We start from the raw sequence: 15,842 nt of genomic DNA, 5'->3' as shown, positions 1-15,842 counted from the left end.
TAAAAAGTTTCTCTGAATGATAATACTTATTTGTGGTTAGCTCCACCATGGAAGAAACTCAACCTTTGGATATTAAGCTTGAATGGAATGATTAGTCAAATAACATATTTCTTGCCTGTTGGAAACTTGAGTTTCCTGATTATTCACAGCCTCCAAAAGTTAATGTCACAAATTGTTTAATTGGTATGTATTGCAGATAGCAATTGCTTGAGCTTAAAAATTTCTTCTCCATGCTTTCCTGAGCCTTCTCAGAAGCTACAATAATTCATCTGTGTTCATTCTCCCGTGACCAAGATGTCAGGGGCACCAGGATGGTCTCCTTTCACACCAGTTTAATAGCTTGGAAAAAGAACCAAGTCAGAGCAACATTCAAATATCAGGTGGGACACCCTCAATCCATTCTATTTGTAAAATTCATAAAGAGAAATCCAATCTCTCCTTGTAACAGAGCACAAATACTTATTATATGGCCCTGCCAAACACATTCCTGAACTTCACAATTTTGATATTTAAAACTAGAAATTAAAACATCTGACAGGGTAAGATTTTACCAACCTATCTAAGCGTATAAGGTTCTAAATGCTAAGATAAGCTTATACAGTTATCACAACCAAAACTTATTAATGTATTCAAAACTCAAATTAATTTAAGAATCCTACTACCTTATACTTATCATGTTCATTTATGAGCAAATGAAAGTCATGGCTTGCCTTTTGCTACAAATATTTTTTTCTTGTGGAGTGTAACAGCTGTGAGATTGAATCTTTTCTAATGTTGCTTATAAAGGGTTTCACTGTTAATGATTTAAGCAAACAATCTTTTCCAGTTATATTTTGCCTTTTCTGATAAATCCTGTTTTTCTCATTTCAATTTTTTTATGCTTAATCTGGTTATATCTTCTGGCATTCACTCATTCTCTAATAAAGCAGGTACTCCATTCAAAACTAAGTAGAAGTACTGATGCGACTACATCAACTATGGGTATTAGAACTGCACTGCTGTATGATGGTTCAATCACTGTTTTTGATTCTCGGTTGTATGGCTTTGATATTGGCACTTGCTTGGAGGTATGCAATTCTTCTTCTAATCCATGATTTCATTTTAGAGGTCAGTCTTAGTAAATATATGTCGTATTTTAGTTGTCCTTTTCCTACTTATAACTGTATGCTTTGTGTCACGATTTGTTTTGAGATGGCATTTGTGCAGCAATTTCTGTCCCTTTAATCCTAAAACCTTAGAGCCAAAGTCAGATGGTATATGTAATGACCATAGATGGTTTGTTTGTGCGTTTGTGCAAGCATGGACTGGTATTAAATTATTAATCTTCCATATATGACCATAGATGGTTTGATTGTGTGTTTGTGCAAGCATGCACTGGTATTCTTTCTGGATACATCTAAAGTGAGGTACAAAATTAAATGGAAATAACATTTTGGTTTTTAAGAGGCTGGTTCTGTTAAGTGTTAACCTATGTAATTGTTCCTTTTAATTTCAATTCTTTGCCCATATATAGTTCCTTTTATTTTCATCATATAAATCAAGCTACCCTGTTCGTAGATGCTTGAAGGCCTAAGGGAATATGTAGATGTATGGAAGCAATTTGACTTGAAGGTCAAATAATATTTTTTAGTGAGATTATGACAAAGGCCAATGCTTGTTCCATGTGTCTGAAACTGTTCTTCATCAATTCAATGTCATAGCCACAGACACAAGATCCTACCAAATCAAGCTGTCTTCCATTCTGTTACTGTAAAGACACTCTGTAGTTTAAGTGATAAGTTTTTGTCAAATTTAGAGGCCTTGTCCTCATGCCAGAGTACATAATGCTACGTTGCCATTAATTTGCCTAAGGAATGATACTCTTAATTCCTTGAAGACAGTAATACAAACCAGCAAAGTGGTGCCTGAACAATAGACAGGGATGTGCTTATGCACATAGATCAAGTGAAGGATTAGAATAATGGTGTAAAATGTATCTAACTAATCCAATATTGAATCTGAAGGGGCTTACCTGATGGGTTAGACTACATTTTCCTTATTAAAAAAAGCATGGAGTTCAAGTCCTCCTTAGGGGACATAAAAAAAGTTTAGTAAAAAAATACAAGTAAACCGGCTGGAGAGAATTAAGGAGGTAGGTGGTGGAAAATGATGGGTGGTAAAGAGAAGAGAGCAAGAAATTGAAGAAAGAGTAAGGGTGATTTAAGCATTCTTAAAAGTAAAAGAAAGAAAGAAAGGGCAATCTTGTTTATCTTTTTGCACTTCACTGTCCACCATAGGAGTGGAGTGAGTAAACTAGCCTTCGAAACAAAACAACTAAATACAAGTAGAGGTGAAAATCTAGCTTCATCAGTTGCTCTTCAATGTGGCAATCTTTAGACCACCAGGCAACATGTGAAGTAACCATGGACGTGTGCCCTATTAAAAAAAATGGCCATTTAATATGGATCGGAAGGACTCATGCAGTTGAAAAGAGTTGTGGCCCTGTGCTTGAGTCAAGGTGAGGTGTTTATCAAATAAGTGATTTTTCAAAATATCTTCAGTTGGGTTAAAGTAGTTTTAATTTGGATCACCGTGCTAGGGTACTCTCTTATTGATAGCACTGGTTATATTAAATATATGTTTTTGAACGAAGATATGAATTTATTAATCAATTTAAGAGAGAACATGAACAACATAAACAACCCCGCAAAAGAACAAAACCACCCTTACACCACCAAATGAAACTTAAAGACAGAACAGAGTGTCAACAGCCACCCAATCCTGAAGAGAATAGGAGCAAGAAACTGGAACCACCCTCAGCTGCTGTGAATAACCAAAAGACAATCATTCTCAAGGAGACAGAACCACCTCCAAGCTGACAACTGAAGCTGAAGCTGAGACCAACCACCTCCTTTACTGCCAGAAACACAATGGGTCCACACTCACATGAACAGGAGTATGGGAAAGAGGGATCCCGAGCCTGAATCCAATAAGCTAGATGTGTAATAGTCAGTCTGAACCGATCAGCTGAAGGAACAGAAACATTGTCGAACACCACTTTATTTCTCTCAAGCCATAAAGTCCACAATCAGCACATATATATATGTATAATAAACTAGAAAAATAAAAGTATTACCCAGAAAGATGTGCGTGTATATATATAATAAACTAGAAAAATAAAAGTCTTAAGTAGGATTATTAACAAGAAGTCAAGAATCTATACATGGATTCTACCTACTAGGCATGTTATTAGTTGTGTAAAAGATGGATTGCATTTCCTCTCTTTATCAATCTGTATTCTTAGCTACCTAGTTATATGCATAAATACAACTAAGGAAGATATACTATATATAAATATATATATATATATATATTTGTATGTGCATTGATGTCTTTTCCAAGGGCACTAATTGTAATTTTCTTTTCCTTTATGTTATAGATATTTGTCCTTAGCTATAGGTAGTTATGCTTATCGTTTGTACTGCACATGGGTGCATGTGGGAGGCTGTTAGGCTATATATAAGCCACAGCTAGAGGATGGGAAGGCAGGTTGTGAAATGAATTGAATATTTTCTGTTATCTCTCTCTCACTTTCTGTTATCTTTCTCTCCCGTTCTCTTAAACATTCTCGCTCTTTCTTGTTGTTTCCCTCTCTTCCATCTGAACTCTCCCTCCAAATTCTACTCTCTCAATCTCTTAATCTTCTCAATTCCCTTTCCATACCCTAGCCCAACCCTAGGGTGTGATAATTGATTACATCATTGAATATCAAACTGTTTTTCACCTTAATTGGTGAAAACACTGACGTCGCTTGATGAAGGCTAATGCCTAATGATTCACGTTGAGAATGTCCATGTGAGGGGCACTTAGAACTGAAATCCAAAAATTTTAATTTCAGATTCTTATTCTTATGTGGATCTAATATGTTGCAAATTAATGAGTTTGAGAGCTAAATCCAAATTGGAAGTTGGGTAAACATTAGATGTGTAAACCTTATCGAGAAGTCCATTCAAATTATGATCAATTAATTGTCTGTATATTACCCAGAAAGATCTTCCTAACATTGTTGTTTAGGTTTGAAAGCTCTTCAGTATGGGTGAATACTAGATGCGTGAAATTTACCAAAAAATGCATTCAAAATGATCAATTAGTAGCTATGTATCACCATAGAGATCATTCTTAGTTGCTTAGGCTTGAAAGTTCTGTTTGTAATACCTGAAAATTTTTGTGTACTCAAGTGTAATTTTTATTGGGGCAAAAGTGTAATTTTTTTAAAGTTATGGGCTAAAGTATAATTTGTGAAACTTAAGGACTTGAGGGCAAGAGGCAAAAGTGAAAGAGGCGCTAAGGGGCCAAAATGCAAAATGCAGTATGAACACTGCAACCAGCCGACGGTTGCATTGTGGCCGCCAGCAACATGTCTAATCGACGTTCGAGGAGGGAAATTGATAGAAAGCTTTTGTTCTCCAAGTGAGGGAGAGAATTTCTAGAGAGTTTGAGGGATTTTTGTGTTGGTTTGAGGGTGTTTCAAGCATCGTCGGACAATCGAAAGAATCGTCGGAGATGCACTGTTATCGGCCGATTTGAGGGTGTTTTGATCGGATTTTCGAACCACCAGTGAGCCCATCGTGTTCGGAATGAAGAATAAAGCAAGAGAGAAGAAAAACCAAGAAATCAGAACAAAACCAGTGGTTGACAGTAAGAAGAAGGTCAGAGAAGACAATCAGCTTTCGGGCGCATGAAGGTAAGAAAAAATAGAAAAAAAAGAAAAATAGAGGAAAAATTATAGGAAACTTCCAAAAAATTGGAGAATTTAATTTTATTAATTTTTCTTGAAATTTGGTCAAGAAAAATATCAGGCCACGAGTCTTGAGGCAGGGCGTGAATTTCGAGGAAGCTTAAACAGCAAGATCAAGGTGAGTGGTTATTTTGAAAAATATACGTGAGATGACTTACCTAATTTGAGCATGAATTTCATGAGGGATTCGCTAAAATTTATGTGATCTATGTACATCTTGCCATACATATGCATGTTCATTATATGTTGTTTTGGTTTTTGTGATATTGCATTGGGCATGAAATTATTGGTATATCAATAATTGTGTCATCCATGTTGACCATGGTGGGATGGGATGTTGCCTTAGTACCAAGACTTGCATTTTCGCAAGTGAGTTTTGTCGGAATGACCGTAGAAGTATCCTGTGCCGTGTGATTGTCGGGATGATTGTCGAGGGTTTCGTGCCGGGGCTAGAATGCTAACAAAAGCTACTCTTGGGTGTTGGTTGATTCATGTCCGTGCATCATACATTCACGAAAATTTATTTTAAACCCTCATTTAGAAGATTCATCTTTTAATTTAGACTTTATCCTTGGAGTATTCAACGTTCCAAGTGAGACGAGCAGTGGGAAAGGAAAGAAGATTGCTGAGATGTGATTGTACTGGTAGTCATGTAATAGTCTTACACCCATACTGGGACAAGTTGTGAGAATCTTGATAATAGGTGGCATGCTACAGTTATTATATGCTGATTTGTGTGCCGGATATTGTAATTTTTATTGAGAATAATATTGTATGGTTTGAATTCATTTGCAATTATAATATCCACTTAGGTTTGAATTCTGCTTGTGCAAGTATTTAATTTACCTTACTCAGCTTAATAATTGGAATGTTAAGTAGGTTTAAGGGGATTTTGGATTTTTATGAAATATGGTATTTTGGAAATTTAGAAATGTTGTTACAAAATATATATATATCCAAAAATATTGAAATAGTGACACACCTTGGGAAGGCGGGTTGTTACAGTTGGTATTAGAGCAAAACCCTACTGGGAGACTTATGGAGTAATGATTTCGAGACTTAGAAATTATTGGTTGAAGATACTAACCGAGAAAATCATTTTGAATAACAGAATGGTAGGAAATTATCTCGAACAATTTTGGGTGGCACACTCGACATACCAGCTAGAAATAAGAGAACTAGTAATTGAGGATTTTTTCGGAGACCCTGCTACCCTTGAAGATATTATAGGAGATGTACCCCCGAGTAGTTATGAGCAGTCAAACCTAGTACATGTCCAAGTTGATTTCTTAATAAATCATCTTGAGGGAGATTGGAAGACTCTTGTTGAATGGGTCCAGCAACTAGGCAATTATGAGTTCTTTACCTTTTGTGAACAACTTTGCTAACACGCAATGGAGATATACTAGGAGGTCTTAGAAGAAAAGGAAAACTCCAATGTTCAAGAAGATCAAGAGGAGGATTGGGACCCTAATGAGATCGAAGAGGGATGCGATGATTGAAATAAGTTTGGATGAGGAAGATGATATGATCGAATCTAGAGGACCTGGCTGAGAATAATGCGTGGGTCTGGAAATCGATTGATCTCTGGGAAAAGAAATAAACTAGAGATAGTTGTAAAACAACCCCCCCCCCCCCCCCCCCCCACTCGTTGTTTAACACTTGTATTATGAAATTTTTCCAAGTGATATTTTGAGATTCATGTATTACACTTGGAAGATGACATGTGTTGCAATTAAATGTCTTTTTGAAGTGAAAATTTCTCCCTAGACATGTGATCTCATCTTTTCCCTTACAGATGGTAACCACCCGACAAAGAGGAAACATGATTTCCGGCACTCCTAACAGAAGAGATGAGGATACATCCTTGTAATCACAACGATAGCAATAACATAGGGAGTGATAGGCAAGCTGGGGAATCCACTGTTAATAAGGGACGACTGGACAAGATGGAGAGTGTCTTGGAAAACCTCTTGACCTACGTGGCTAGGGAAGAACCAACAAGGCATACAACAAATACGTTAGAACAGTATAGAAGACAAAAACTGTTTGTATTTAAGGGAAAGGCAAGTGATGACACCAGCATAGCTGAATATTGGATAAAGCAAATGGAGAAATTACTTTGGCACTTGCAATGCAGTGACGCGAAGAAGGTAAATTGTGCCACATTTATGTTAGAAGAAGAAGCGGGGAGATGGTGGCAAACTACGGAGCGAGCCCTACAGTGATCACTTTCCAATTCAGGACAAGGGTCGGGGTTAAGCTAGACTCAAACGGTGACTTGGGAAACGTTTAAAGAAGCCTTCAACGCAAAGTACTTTCCTCGAAGCTGGAGAGAGGAAAAGAGTTAGGAATTTATGAAATTAAAGCAAACTTGAGAAATGACTGTAACCCAATATGATACGAAATTTACCCAACTTATCAAGTATGTGCCTATGCACGAGGCAAGCAAATGGCAAAAAGGACAAAAATTTCTGGCCAGACTGCGGGTAGAATTGCAGCAAGCTTTAAGAACTTGGGCCATCGACACTTAAGGAGAGGCATTGAGCAGGGCCCTAACCACAAAAAGAAACCTCTTACGAGTGAGATTGATGAAATTGGAGGAGACGAAAAGGAGCACAGAGCATAAAACGGGGAATAAGAATTTTCAAGGTAACGGACGGTGTCCTTGATATAAGAAGAATCGCACGGGGAGAAAATGCTCGTTAAGGCCTATCAATTGTTTTGTGTGTGGGGAAGAAGGGCACACGGGAAGAGAGTGTCCTAAGAAGAAAGAAATGCCTCTCGCAGGAAACTAAGGGAGGATCGTATGTGTTAAGAGTATTTAGCAGCACTCTCTTAGATTCTCTCAACTCAAATAGCTCACCCTAGGCACTACCACACTCAAGAATACAACGATATTTGAAACACATAAGAGAATAACAAACACAGCAAGAAAAACGCAAGGATTTATCCTGGTTCGGTCTCAAAATGAGACCTACGTCCAAACTGCTAGAGCACCACCAATCCACTATCTTGATAACCCTTAGGATGATTACAACGAGAGTCTAAATTCTACCCAGCCCATATGTCCTGAAAGCTTATCAGAATTCTGAGATTACAAATTATACCCAGCCTTTCTCTTTCACTCCCTCTCAATCCTAAACACAAGACAAAAACCGAAACATAACCTTCCCGGAAAGAGGCGCACTAAAGCTGATCTCTATTCCTATCCCACGATCTCTATTTATAAACCATAGAGCCGAGGGTTACACGAAAATAATCAACTGCCCAGCTGACCGAAATTAACTAAATTGGTCAGCTGCCCTTCTAGAAACATACCTTCTAGAAGAGAGATTAATTCTAACTCTACAATAGAAAAGAAACATGCAACAATACAATGATACCGATTTACATCTATACTAATCTAATACAAATGATACAACAATATGCTTCAAGTGCGAGCAACCCGGGCACATCGCTTGAGATTGTTCGAAGAGGCAGAAAGTCGGACAGACTGGAAAGATGGTGGAAGATCGTGGGACCCGCCATGGACGTGTTTTCAACTTGACAAAGGAGGATGCAGGGGCAGATCTTGCAATCATACAAGGTACACTCTTTATACTGAAGACCCTTGTGCATGCATTAATAGATCCAGGATCTACGCATTCTTTCATTTGCATGCATTGGCTGGGAGTTTGGAGATGGAAACTAAACCTTTAGGGTTTTTGGTGATTATCTCAACTCCTATGGGAAAAACCATGGAGACCTCAAGGCTAGTTAAAGATTGCGGGGTTAGCATAAGCGACGATGAATTTCAAGCTGACTTGATACTATTGGATGTGAACGACTTCGATGTCATCTTAGCGTTGGACTTTTTGTCCAAATATGATGCCAATGTGGATTGTAGGAGAAAGATGGTGACCATAAGGAAGGCCGGAGGAGAACTGGTCAAATTTCGAGGACAGGGTAATCTCGAGGAAAGGAAAATGATTTCGACACATAAAGCAATAAGATTAATGAACAAGGGGGCATATGGATATCTAGCCAGTGCTCAATTAGTGGAAAATGAGACACTTAGGGTCGAAAAAGTGCGGGTAGTACAAGAGTTCAAAGATGTGTTTCCAAAAGATCTACCAAGATTACCACCGCCTTGGAAGATCGAATTCTCTATTGAGTTGATACCTGAAACTTGACCCATATCTATACCCCATACCAAATGGCACCAATGGAATTGGGAGAACTAAAGAGTCAATTGCAGGAGCTAACTGATAAAGGATTAATTAGGCCAAGAATGTCACTGTGGGGTGCATCGGTATTATTTGTAAAAAATAAAGATGAAAATCTTAGAATGTGTATCGACTACTATCAATTGAATAAGGTCACAGTGAAGAATAAGTACCCGCTCCCACAAATCGAATAATTGTTTGATCAATTGCAGGGAGCGAAAGTATTCTTAAAAATTGATTTGAGATCCGGATACTACCAGCTAAAGATTAAGCCTAACGATGTACCAAAGATGGCATTTCGATCTCTATATGGACATTATGAGTATTTGGTAATGCCATTTGGGCTTACCAATGCACTAACTGCATTTATGGATCTCATGAACAGGGTATTTCACCCTTATCTAGATAAATTTGTAATTGTATTCATTGATGACATACTGGTATACTCCTCAGATAAGAATGAGCATGAGGAACATTTGAGGATAGTATTGGAAACTCTTAGGCAGCACCAGTTGTATGCCAAGTTCTCCAAGTGCGAGTTCTGGCTATCTCAGGTAGCATTTTTTGGACATGTAATATCGACCAAATGAATCGCGATGGATCCAGCCAAGATTGAGGTTGTTCAAGGGTGGAAGCAGTCGATCAATTTAACTGAGGTGCGAAATTTTCTAAGGTTGGTAGGCTATTACTGAAGATTTATGGAGGGATTTTCAAAGATAGTCGCACCCTTGACAAGGCTTATGCAGAAGGGAGTCAGATACGAATGGACTGCCAAATGCGAAAAAAGCTTTAGAGAGCTTAAGGGTAGGATGACCTCAACCCTTGTTTTAGCTATACCAAATGGGCCCGAGGGATATGTTGTGTATATTAATGCCTCGAAAATAGGATTGGGTTGTGTATTAATGCAACATGGACGAGTAATTGCATATGGGTCACAATAATTGAAAAGACACGAAGTGAATTACCTGACACATGACTTGGAACTGGTAGTTGTGGTATATGCTCTAAAGCTATGGAGGCACTACCTGTACGGTGAGACATTTGAGGTGTTCGCGGACCACAAGAGTCTGAAGTATGTGTTCTCGCAAAAGGAGTTGAACCTTAGGTAGTGATGGTGATGGAGTTCCTTAAGGACTACAACTTCAGTATCACCCGGGGCATTCCTATGTAGTGGCTGACGCTTTGAGTAGGAGTGTGCCTACTGTTATGGTCGGGTTGATGGCCCATGAGTGGCGACTGTTGGAGGCTTTTAGCCAACTGGCGGTGAGTGTAGTGCCAAGGGGATTGTCTATCCTTATTGCTGGCATGACAGTTTAGTTGGATTTGATGAACGAGATACGAGAGGCGTATGTGGATGAGAAGCACATACATCTATGGGTAGATGAGCATAGCTAGTCCAAGAATCCTGACTTTGAGGTGCGGGTGGGTATTCTTAGGTTTCAAGGAGGGATATACGTGCCTAATTTTTGACAATTAAGGCAAAAGATTCTAGATGAGCCCCACAGAGCTCGATATACAATACACCCTGGAGCCGCAAAAATGCATAGGGATCTTCGGAAGATTTATTGGTGGCTAAGAATGAAAACCAGTGTGGCAAGAAAAGTGGCTCAATGTGATACATGCCAAAGGGTCAAGATTGAGCATTAGAAAGAAACAAGGCAAATGAAACCCCTAGATATCCCTGAATGAAAGTGGGAACACATCATGATGGACTTTGTGATGGGATTTCCAAAGAGTCGGAAAGGTAACGATGGAATCTGGGTCACTGTGGATAGACTAACAAAGTTAGCTCATTTCTCGCCTACACAAATGGATAGGCAAAACAGTACATTGGATTAATAGTCAGACTCCATGGCGCATTGGTAAGCATAGTCTTTGATCAAGATCTGAGGTTCACCTCGAGATTTTGGAAAAGCTTACAAGAATGCATGGGGACATGATTGACACTTAGTATAACCTATCACTCGTAGACCGATGAAGAACAATGAGAGCTCGAGGACACTATTAAGAAGAAATATCCTCAGTTGTTTGAAGAATTGGAAAAAGAATAGAAAATTTTTACAACTCTTCGGGGAATTGTACCAAAGATCCTTATGAATAAAGAGATATTTTAGCCAATATGACTAGATTTTACGAAAATTGCGAGTATTAAGCCAAGAAAAATTTCAATGACGAAATTTCTTTAAGGATGGGTGGATGTAATACCCAAAATTTTTTGTGTGCTTTAGTGTAATTTTTATTGGGATAAAAGTGTAATTTTTCAAAGTTATGGGGCTAACGTATAATTTTTGAAACTTAAGTATTTGAGGGCAAAAGCTGAGGGGCCAAAATGCAAAATGTAGTGTGAATACTACAACCAGCCGACAGCTACACTATGGCCGCCGATAACACGTCTAATTAACGTCTGGGGGAGGGAGCCTAGGCCATCAAGGCTTAGGGGAAGATGACCGGTGCAAGGAAGCAACCGAATTGGCTAGAAAATCGGCCGGGCCTATAAATATCTGGGTTTTGGTTGAGGGTTTCATCAATTTTTAGTTTAAAAATCTGTGCATTTGGGGAAAAAATTAGGGAAATGGATTGAGGGTTTTTGTTCTCCAAGCGAGGGAGAGAATTTTTGGAGAGTTTGAGGGATTTTTGTGTTGGTTTGAGGGTGTTTTGACCTTCACCGAAAAATCGGAAGAACTGTCGGAAACGCACTGTTATCGAATGATTTGAGGGTGTTTTGGTCGGATTTTCGAGCAACCAGTGAGCCCATCGTGTTCAGAAGGAAGAATAAAGCAAGAGAGGAGAAAAACCAAGAAATCAGAGCAAAACCAATAGCTCACAATGAGAAGAAGGTCGGAGAAGACGACTGGCTTTTGGATGCATGGGTGAAGGCGTGTGAAGGTAAGAAAAAATAGGAAAAAAAAGAAAAATAGAGAGAAAAAAGGGAAAAAATTATGGAAAAATTCTAAAAAATTAAGGAATTTAATTTTATTAATTTTTTCTAAAATTTGGTCAAGAAAAATATCATGGCATCTCGAGGGAGGGCATGAATTTTGAGAAAGCTTAAACAACTAGATCAAGGTGAGTGGTTATTCTGAAAAATATTCGTGAGATGACTTGCCTAATTTGAGCATAATTCTCGTGAGGAATTCACCAAAATTTATGTGATCTATGTACATCTTTCGTACATATGCATGTTCATTATATGTTGTCTTGGTATTTGTGATATTGCATTGAGCATGAAATTATTGGCATATCAATAATTGTGTCATCCATGTTTACCATGGTGGGATGGAATGTTGCCCTAGTAGCAAGACCTGTATTTCTCAAAGTGAGTTTTGCCGGAATGACCGTAGAAGTATTCCGTGCCATGTGTGATTGCCGGGATGATTGTCGAGAGTTCCGTGCTAGGGGTAGAATGCTAACAAAAGTTGCTCTTGGGTGCCGGTTGATTCATGTCCATGCATCATACATTCACGAAAATTTATTTTAAACCCTCATTTAGAAGATTCATCTTTTAATTTGGACTTTGTCCCTAAAATATTCAACATTCTAGGTGAGACGAGCAGTGGGAAAGGAAAGGAGATTGTTGAGATGTGATTGTACTACTGGTAGTCATGTAATAGTCCTACACCCATGCTGGGACAAGTTGTGAGAATCTTGATAATATATGGCATTTTACAGTTATTATATGTTGATTTGTCTGCCAGATATTGTAATTTTTTGTCATGAACTTAGGGTTCATAACAGGGTTGGATGGGCAATTAGAAGAATCCAATGGAGTAGAATTGAGAACAGAAAGTTTAGAGGGATATTTGGATAGAAATGGGGGGGAAGGATGTAGAGAGAAATGAGGGAGAGAAAATGAGAGAGAGAATTGTAAAGAGAGAATCAGATTTTCATTAATCAATTCAAGCATATCCTCTCCTCTTACAATGGACCTTTTTATAGACATAGTAGGTAGTTGCTTAACTAACTTCTAACAGCATCTTAACAGCACCCATGTGCTTCTAACAACTTGTAAAAATATCCTAACAAACCATTGTAACCTTATTACAATGATGTCCTTTTATTATTCTTTGGGTCATGACAATTCCCCCCTCCTTGAGAGAGTTCTTGTCCCCAAGAATTTGCAACAACTATTCATTGCTTTTCATCCAATACTCGCTTTCTCAATCCATTTCATTCTTTTTTCTTGCTTGAGTCTCTTAGCCCTCTTCTTCTTCATTCTTAGGTTTCTAAGATCCATCCCAGGCATACTTTGGCCTAGAACTTCAATGGAAGCAACTTGATAACGTTCAAATCCAATACACCCACCTTCTACAATAGCTGCCCGATCAAGCTTGATCTCCAATCTGTGAACATGATCAGCAAATTATGGACAGACATACTTAGTAGCTGAAACTTGGAGTCCAACGTAGAGAGTATCCATGTCTATTACCTCCATTAGTAGTTCTTTACCATCCAATACAAGTAAGAATGGTAGACCTTCATCCTTAGTTGCAGTTATTGCCCTCCCTTTCAACCCACAACCATGCTTCGTTGCAGAAATATCAACAACGTCCTCAAAACGCAACAATAGAGGATTGTAAACTTGCCTTGGATACTCATACCAAGGCTGTTTGTGAACATTAGCATTAGGAGTTACTGCAACTTCAATTCCAGCCAACAATTTCTCAATGATTGACACTTAACCAAGTGTTTCAGCATTAGTAAGAGTGCTTGAGAGGTTGTCAATTGATTGGGTGCCATCCTCCAATTCCTTTTCCTCACTCTCGTCTTCCACCTCCTTTTCTTCCTCTTCTCCTTCTTCCTTAAAGTTGGACTAATCTTGTTGCAGAATCCCAAAAACATCACCATCGAAAACTTCTTTTCCAAAGGAATCGGTGTGTTCCTTTAATTCTCCTTTTACCTTTGCTGCCCATCAATCTGTTTATTATAGATTCCCTTTGGATAATGCCATTCACCTTTAATATCATTTCTAATGTTGCACTTCTCCTTCGGCTGCTCCATTTTTAGGAATTCCTCTTTGTAAAACTTCCATGATAATCATCAAAGTATTCCACCCGGAAAGTTGTAATGATACTTCTTAATAAGTATCATCGCAAACTATTGAAGTTTCTCGCGGAACATTTGACCGAATTCCTTGCACTTTTCATGTATAACACTTCTTGTTTCCTTGTCAACTTGGTTGATTCCTTTCTCCTGTTCCCAGTTGTTGTCAATTGGAAATGCAGCCTTCTTTGGCTGCCATTGAGGTTCCATTCTAGCTGAAAGTGAAGCATTTTGCTTCATGTATGCACTACCTCCCCTAGCTCCATGAGTAGGACACCCTACTGAAAATGCAGCCTTATTCTGCTACAATTGAGTCTTCCATTGCCTCATGTGCGCACTGCCTGCCTTGGCAGAACTTTCACTGGTAGAACGGGACACAAGCCAAGGATTCGGAGCGCTGTCTACCTTGCTTCGCCTCCCAAATTCAAACGTCTGATCAAAGGGTTGTTCTCTCTCTTGGAAATTAACCACGTCGGCTGGTAATAGCCTAAACGGATCGAAATTTACCTGGTTAGTTTGCCGATGACACCCACCTCTGGAACTCCAAACCTTAATGCTACGACAGTCGTCTATAACCCCAGACATCGGCATCAATTTCCGAAAATCAACCTGTATCTACTTCCCTGGAAATACCGCCCAGCCAAGTCACCTTCAAGCCTTCTCACCCTGGACCTTAACTACGGAAACTGATTTCCCTGCCTTTTAACTCAAATCAAAATCACAGCCAAAGATTAGCTACTGCTCAATCACCGTCCAAGGCTCTCAGCCCAATTAGCGCTTGTTTCTGATTCCAAAATCACCAGAACTCACTACTAGTTCAACTGCTACACCCACTCCCAAGTCCAAATCTCAACGTTTCTGCTATGCAAATTCTTTCGGAACTTGATTGAATCGGTTCGGCCTCCAAATTCACCTCACGAAACATCCACTACAATCACCGTCTAGGTCGGAATTCTCAATCAATCAAAGCGGCAGCATCAACAATGCACCTGATTGGATTCACGCTCGCCTCCCCCAAAATCGCTTCTCGTCGTTTGGATTGGACTTGTTTGCTCGTGCTCGCCTTACCCAATCACCGTCAGTTTGGGTCGGAATCGCCTCTAGAAGCCGCCTTCAAATCCTACCTTAATCACTGCTAAGAGGCTTCCTGATTCTCACCAAAATCGTCTCTAACGGATCAATGAAGCTTCTCTAGAGTTCGATTCAGAGCCTCACGCCAAGAGTCATGGCCGTATCTCACTTCTTAGTAGTCGCATCCAAATCACCAATGAAAATCATTGCTCGCTATTAGTTGTGACTAAGGAATTCCACCAAGGATCGGTTGGAACATCCTACCTTGCTCGTTTTCAATGTCGAACAAGTGACCAGCGTCTTAGCCGGAGGCCACACCTCCTACGTCTCCTTCAAATCCTAGCCGACCTCATTGGAATCGCGACTCGGTCGCCAAAGACCCCCTGGCTTGCTCACTTCAATTCAGATGGAACACTATTAAATTCTGAACCCCAGTCGAGGAAGACCGCTCTACCTGCGATCACTTCCAATTGCGAACCTCTTGCCAGTAATACCCCAACCAGTGATGCATCAACGCTTCCTTCCTCAGGTTCTGCTTAATCACCGACCTCTGATTAGAATTTCTCCCGAATTCTTGAATCGCTCAAGGCTCTAATTCAATCGTGACTTCCTTTTCCGTTGGCATTAGTGCCCTCGTTCTTCACCCAATCGCCGTCCAAGGGCCACAGAACCACCGACTCTGCTGCGAGCTACGCAGAGTCATTGTCGTCAATTTTGAGCTAAAGCTTGCTTTGCTCCGCTTCGCC

General features: G+C 39.4%; 1 protein-coding gene across 5 annotated transcripts in view; it reads left to right on the top strand.

Annotated features, from left to right (window-relative positions):
- LOC127794495 (small RNA 2'-O-methyltransferase) overlaps window positions 1–15,842 on the top strand; it is a 51,420-nt gene that overhangs the window by 33,116 nt on the left and 2,462 nt on the right. For 4 of the 5 annotated variants that reach the window (XM_052325640.1, XM_052325643.1, XM_052325641.1 and 1 more), the window contains one exon: window positions 930–1,067. In XM_052325640.1, coding sequence (XP_052181600.1) covers window positions 930–1,067 — 138 coding nt within the window. Of the gene's footprint in view, window positions 1–196; window positions 348–929; window positions 1,068–15,842 lie in introns of those variants that run through there. The other variant, XM_052325644.1, reaches the window with a different exon arrangement.

Source organism: Diospyros lotus, chromosome 2 (genome assembly GCF_014633365.1).
Source record: "Diospyros lotus cultivar Yz01 chromosome 2, ASM1463336v1, whole genome shotgun sequence".
In the NCBI taxonomy this organism is placed as follows: Eukaryota; Viridiplantae; Streptophyta; class Magnoliopsida; order Ericales; family Ebenaceae; genus Diospyros; species Diospyros lotus.
The sequence above is the reverse complement of the archived record's forward strand: the minus strand, read 5'-3'. Positions and strand labels throughout refer to the sequence as shown.